Raw genomic sequence first — 6,864 nt, 5'->3', positions numbered from 1 at the left:
TCATGAGCATATTCTACTAATAAGATACAATTCATGACTGTAAAATGCAATAGAGAATTTTTATGTTAGAAAACAGTAATGAAGTAGAGGGAAAAGAATAAATATGTACTCTTAAAATTTCACTTTCCCCCGAATTCTATCAAACATTTAACTTTTCCCTGACTTAAAGTGAAATTGCCTAACTTTTCCCGGACCATTTCCTGACCTGTGGCATATGGCGTTGAGGCAACCATGAAAGTCAGTATTAATAACTACAAACGCCAGAAAAAGAAAGAAGAGATAATTCCATGCCCTCACTCAGAGCGACTTAGTTTCGACGTTCGAATATTTCGGAAACTCTTGCTGAAGACCTTCGAGTGAACTGGGTAACGTTTAAACTAAGAAATCGATCATAGAACTTGAAAGGGCAACAACGTTTTCGGAACTACCTTATATACCTTAATAAACCTCCTATAATCGCATTTTATATTTTGTTTTGAGGTAAAACATAAGGATATTTACTCCATGCAAGAACTCATTTCCCTTGCAAGACTGTCTGCTGGAAATTTTTCTCTGCAAACACCCAGCCCCACTCCCTCAAAAGAAAATATGGTCGGTTCAGAAACTCGTCATGCAATAAGAAATGAACCCATTAATTAAAATGCGAAATTTTCTCCAATAGTGGAGAAATATATAATAAACTAAGGACGCTATTAGTGTACAGTATGGTCAAAATATAGATTAGTCTCTGTGGTACTTCATCGATTAATAATAATTCTTTTGTTCATTCGTCATGTAGTGAGCACGTTAATACAGCCCCCATGTGATTACTGGATATGCAGTATTTCTACGTTGATACTGTCACGAGATAGCAAATGAAGATGCCTACTGGCCTGCGAATACAGCCGTCCCTCCTCGCCGCCTTTAGAGGTTTTCTCTCTGGTGAAACGTCCTTGGCAAGGAGAGACGGCTGAAGTTCGCGGACTAGATTCGTGGGCGAGTGACAAGTTGTTCGGGGACACCTGCAGCAAAGGCACTGACTCTTACTGTGCCAAAAATCAACTGTCATTCTAGAAAATGAATATTCCGCATCTATGAACGTGCAAAACTTCCATACATAATGCGTAAATTCGTCATCGCTAAGCAGCTGCTGCAACTTAATGTCAAAGCCATAAAAGTCGAATTCCGCGGTGATATTTGGTTCACTTATAAACTGTATAAATCCGCCTGTTTGTTTGACGTTCGCGCTCAAAATTTGTGTCACACACACGAAAGCAAATAATAAAATAACAATTTTCTTCAGGGATTATCTCACCGGGACACTGAAATTAACCGTTGAACTAATCGTTTTTTTTTTTTCATTCTGGAGCAACCTAAGTGTCTCTGACCGTTAGGGTTTAAAGAACTCTTATGATTCGAATCTTTCGTATTTAATATTCGATGTTCTGTTGACTGCCTGTTTTAAAGGAAGCCGCTCACACCTTCTGACAGAAGTGATGTTTTAATTAAAAAGTTTTCTTATAATTCTCCATTCGGGAAAACATAGACCTATGTATGGACTTGCCTATCAGCTGACTTTTTTGAGCGAACAAGTCGCAAGAATAAGCCTGAGAAAGTCTTCGTTTTCCCTCCTGACCGATAACCCAACCAAAACCGATTTTTACAAAGCCTCTGGGGGAAACACTTTATACATCTGTTAATTGAAGTTTTTTAAATAACTTTTTCATAAACGAGAAACCTTTGACCCGACTTTCAAACTTACACTTAAAACTGAAGTGTGCGCGAAAAAAGATCCAAACGAAATATACGGTTGCGGAACCAAACAACACTTGTCTTTAAGGTTTCAACCGAGAGCAAATTTCCCTCACAAACGGTTCAGCTGTCGGTTGGCCACAAAATGCTGAAAACTGCGATAATATAGTTAATATTTCACTAGCGCAATTTGGAAAATAATGCGATTCGATTTTAAAAGTGTAATACTAATATCAATTGGGCATGACTTTAATCAAAAATCAATATTGTTCTCTCTGAATTAAACTGAGACGAATCTACGAAGCGGCCATCATCGGAAGGACAGTGACAAGTGACCTTTCAGCTTAATGAAAATCGCATTAACAATCACGAATAGAGGGTGGCCGCCCTAAAAGCTGACATTAAGTATATTTGGCTTAAAAAACACCAAATTAGACTAGTTTTCATGCATACTTCTGAAAGCTGTTAAATTGCGTCAAAGCGTGACGACCGAAGAACATGTGTAAATCTCTTAAGGATAATGGCCTATTAATGTTTTGTTGTATCGTATGGCAATATATACCTGACTGTAATATATTTATTTCGCTATATATCCGCTGTTCCAAAAATCTTTTCCTTGTAAAAGAACTAAAACTAAGTAGCTGCTACTTAATTAGACTCATTCAGTTCACAGCTCGGTTTTGTTTACAATTTTTCGGAGTAAATTTGCATACCGTCGGTTCTTTTCTAGTCAAAGTGTAGCGGGAGAGACACTCAGTGGCTGTTGGTCACCTTTTGCAAAGGACCAGAAAGGAAATTAGTGCAGTGAACTGAGATGGGCAGTAGATGTTCTTTTTTAACCGAAAGAAAGAAAAATATTAAAGTGTCTCTTAAAGTATGGCTTTCCACATCGTTAGTTTTGCTGGCACTGACTATATAAAATAGAGCTTACCTGTCTGTGATGTTACTTGCGGGCGGCGGAGCTGTTGTCGGTTGCAAATACTGCGTTACAAACAAATAACTGTCTAAAGTGTTTTGTATATCCTCCTCTTTAAGACCAGTCCCGTGTGAGATGGCAGAGAGATATGTGCCATTATGGCGAACGAAAGCAAGAACGTCGTTGAGAGAGTAATTTTGGCCGAGTATCTCTGGAAGTAAGTGGTATGTTTCACATATTATTCTACCGATAGCATCTGCTTGAATATGAGTCATCTTCTAAAACATAAAGACTAAATCTGTTTGTTCTGTTCTTCAGCCAGTTGCCAGCGCCGGTATTTTTGCGCCTCTATAAACAAACGACATGTGTTATCAAAAGAATTGAGCCCCCGATTGTCTCTTGCCAGCAGCCTTCTTCCAACGCCCGGTGGGGGGACCCCCACCTGCTGCTCGTCCTCTCGCTCAGGGTTTGAAAGCTGATAGTTTTGCTCATACAGGTATCGCTTTTAGTTGCACACAAAGTAATTCCTAGATAAAAACAATAAATATAGAGTCACGTCTCCTTAAATTCAGGACACAAATAATATACAAAGCCAAATGCACAGAGAAAATTACAGTTATACATCACTTAGTTCCACTGCTAGGCGACCTTTGTGCAAATAGATTTCTGCCAATCAAACAATGCAAACAGTTCAACTCACTGAGCAGCTAATTAAAGTGACCAATAATAAACCCGCATACCCCGGTATATGCGTTCGATTGCAAAAATCATGGTTAGGGTGACAGACATGACCCGCGGAGGTCGAAGTTTCGGAAGTGCACGGGCCGCTCCACCTCATCAAATGAAGAGTAGCGGAGAAGGGTGTGGGCAACCTCGTCCCCAGGGCGCTTTTCCCTGGCTTTGGGGGCGGGGCGGGGCTTTTCCCGCCCCGCCCCCAAAGCCAGGGGACGAGGTTGGGGTGTGGGTTTTGACTTTGAAAATCATGGGTTTAGCCTGCATAACAGGCGCTTTATGAGCCAAGAGAGGCGAAAGCGGCATTTTGCGCCAAGCGCGAAGCGTGAGACGAGGGAAGGAGAAAGCGAATGCTATGCAGGCTATCATCATGGGGTTAAATGCATCAAGTTTACATCAAAATGTTAACATATTAACTTTTACTGATTCAAAGAAACAAGAGATTTTTAGCCGAAAAACGCAATTTACCTGTTACAACTCACCAAGCATTTAGTTCAACAAACGAGAAAGGAATTAGTAACAAAATAAACTGTTAATAACCGTGCACACGTCTTAGACGTTCTGAGAAAAGACGGCATCGCATCATAATTTTGGCGTGATTTATTTGCTTAATGTCTTTTGAGTGTGCCTAAATTTCTCTTGCCGGTATTATCGTTGCGATCAGCAAATTCATTTGCCAACTTGGCAAGGCAAAGTTTGTCCGTTGTCTCTTTGTGGCAGTTTAGTTAATAGTGTCAGATTACTGAATTTTTTCTTGAGTCATTGTTGATTGTAGTTCATATCTGTTCTTATTATTTCTCAAATGTACCTCATCAATACTTAAAGCATTAGAAAGTGCAAAAATCTTCTGCTGGCATGTCGAGCGTAAATTAGACGTGATACAAGAACGGATAAGTCGATAAGTAATAGGTTAAATTTCATTTCGACTAAATGCTCTTTTCACCAACAGACGTCTTCGACTAAGTTAAAGATCGTCGTAAGGACTTATCACCGGGATCTAAACGGACCAATCATAAATTTCGGATGTTTTTTTTTTCGAGGTCCGTCAGCCGATTATTCTTATCCCAGCAAAGAAATTATCTGCTACTAAGCTTTTTGTCATTAAATCATTTTTTGGCCCAATTTAGGTTTCTGGGAAACTGCCCACCTACCCCTCCCCTAAGCTAACATTAACACTTACTTCTCACTTAGGGCAAAATGTTGGCTTAGGGGAAGGGTTGGGAGGGCAGTTTCCCAGAAACCTAAATTCATCCCATTTTTTTGTTGTTCATAATAGAGGGTCCCTGCCTCCCCAGGCGCCCCACCCCCTGCGCGGGCCCTGACTTTTCGATGCCAAAAACTAATTAGGCCGTGAAAGGAATGACAGATTACAAATATTTTGTTGCATAGCAGCATTTTAGTGAAGATCTCTCTCGGATACCTTTGGTATACGCCGTAATCAGCAGCAGCGAGACGAGTAAGGGTCGAGATTATCATCATAGGAACGTGCAATAAAATATGCGTCATAATTGGTTTCCTGCCAAAATTCTAAACTATCTGCGAGTATTATTTTACCCTCACTGACGTTCATCTCTAATCTGTCCCTTAACTACACGACAACCTAGCAATGACATAAACGGGAAAAAATGGAATTGCGTACGCGTAACACCCACTTTTAATTCTGGAGACAGAGGGAAATGAGAAAATTATAATCGTCCCTTTTTAAAAAGATAATATTCTTTTATTTACACAACAAAAGTTACAGTTATAATAGTTGAACTAAAAAAAAACAAATATTACAACTGGACTATAATATAAGAAAAAGGAAAAGAATAATACAGAATTGGTAGTAATTCACATAAACCCATTTTTATATTACCGGTAATGAGTAGAGCAATTAAAAAAACCGTTTTTCTGTCACCTCTAAAGCTTCCTATGTGAAAACGCCATGCCAGCAAATATCAATCAGGATTCCGATCAAGAATCACCCTACAGTAATGACCTTCATCCACATGAGTAATGAATGAAATGCATCGTCAATGGCAAGCTATTCTAGGATAATAATAACTTATGGACTCCTCCGGGGCTCAATTCTGGGGCCAGTGTTGTTGTTTTTGTTTGTTTTGTTTTTTTTCTTGTAAATTACAATCCACAATCATTCATTATACTCAAACTTCACCCTGTTACGATACCAACGAACTCGTAGTTGCATTGGCTCATAGAGAAAAAAATTCAAATGCACCCCTCTTGTTTTAACTCCTTGGCTCCTCTTATCAAGATCTGAATAGAAAGATAAGTAGGCATCCTAGCTGGTGAGGTAAACAATAAACCTATATCACGATCCAGCACACATAAATGCTTAGGGGTACACTCAGATGAGACTGAGTGTATTGATACGATGATGAGGTGTAAAAAGGCTGACGCGGGTATAGGAGCTAGGGGGCGCATTAAGAATTTTGTATCTGGAAGAAATACCCAACGAAATTTCGTTAAATAGTAAAAGAACAAGAAAATTTCGCCGTTTTATATGGAGATAAAAACAGTCTAGGATACCCTAGTACTGTCTCATGCTGTTCCCCTCTGTGGGACAGCTTGGGCAAATTGTTGACATATGGTATTTAAAATTTTTAGAGTTCTCACAGGCGCCAGTCATAACATATTAATCGCTCCGCGGATCAAAGTCAGATATCCTTCTGGGATACACTTAATACCACTAGACGGCGCTATGCCAACTCCATATTATTGTTCTTGGGTATATCATTTCAAGTTAAAAGAAATATTTTATTATACCACGTGACTTCTCTATCATCCTAAACAATGTATCTACGAGTTCGTCACAGTTCTTACTTTAATATTGCCCTAAATACTCTGTGCTCATAGTTTTTACCATACAATACTGTCTGAGATCCTGACTATCAAATACCGTGTGGCACAAATTTTTGCTAGAGTTTATTTTTGCGGACTGGCGATTTTTTTGTGTTTTGCAGGAACTGATTTTTGCGATTAGGACAAATTGGTTTTTCTTGCTGGAAACTAATTTTTGCGATTTTCAGAAAGTACCCAGTACCAAGCATTGAAAATATTTCGTTTTTGTTAAGTACGTGCGATAGAAATACATATTTTCAAACAATACAATACGGTATGCGTACCCTATGTAAAACCAGCTGTAATTAATTGTTTACCGTCTTGTTTCTGAATGAAATAGGTAAGTTGTAATTGAACAGACACGATTTCTTAGTACTGCATTTTTGTGTAGCGAATTTAAGTTAGAGAATATTTACCCTGGAGTAAATTTTTGCGGGAAAATGTTTCCGGTAATTTTTATTTGCGGGAACTTACTTTTGCGGATCGCTAAAAAAATCGAAAAAAATTAGAACCCCCTAAAATTTGTGCCATCAACTGGCATAAGGTTCGAGCCATCTTAAACCAAACTTAGAAAGGAATAATGGACCTTAAATAGACATGATGATGGTCAACTTGCTCACGAAGTTTTCGCAGTGCCTCCC

General features: G+C 38.9%; 1 protein-coding gene across 1 annotated transcript in view; it reads right to left on the bottom strand.

Annotated features, from left to right (window-relative positions):
* Positions 1-2,922, bottom strand: part of LOC140938088 (stimulated by retinoic acid gene 6 protein-like) — a 50,631-nt gene extending 47,709 nt beyond the window's left edge. The window contains exon 1 of the mRNA XM_073387624.1: positions 2,663-2,922. Coding sequence (XP_073243725.1) covers positions 2,663-2,922 — 260 coding nt within the window. The remainder of the gene's footprint in view (positions 1-2,662) is intronic.
* Positions 2,923-6,864: the final 3,942 nt, after the last annotated feature.

This window comes from Porites lutea, chromosome 5 (assembly GCF_958299795.1).
Source record: "Porites lutea chromosome 5, jaPorLute2.1, whole genome shotgun sequence".
Classification (NCBI taxonomy): domain Eukaryota; kingdom Metazoa; phylum Cnidaria; class Anthozoa; order Scleractinia; family Poritidae; genus Porites; species Porites lutea.
Note: the sequence above shows the minus strand (reverse complement) of the source record. Positions and strands in the feature narration are given on the sequence as shown.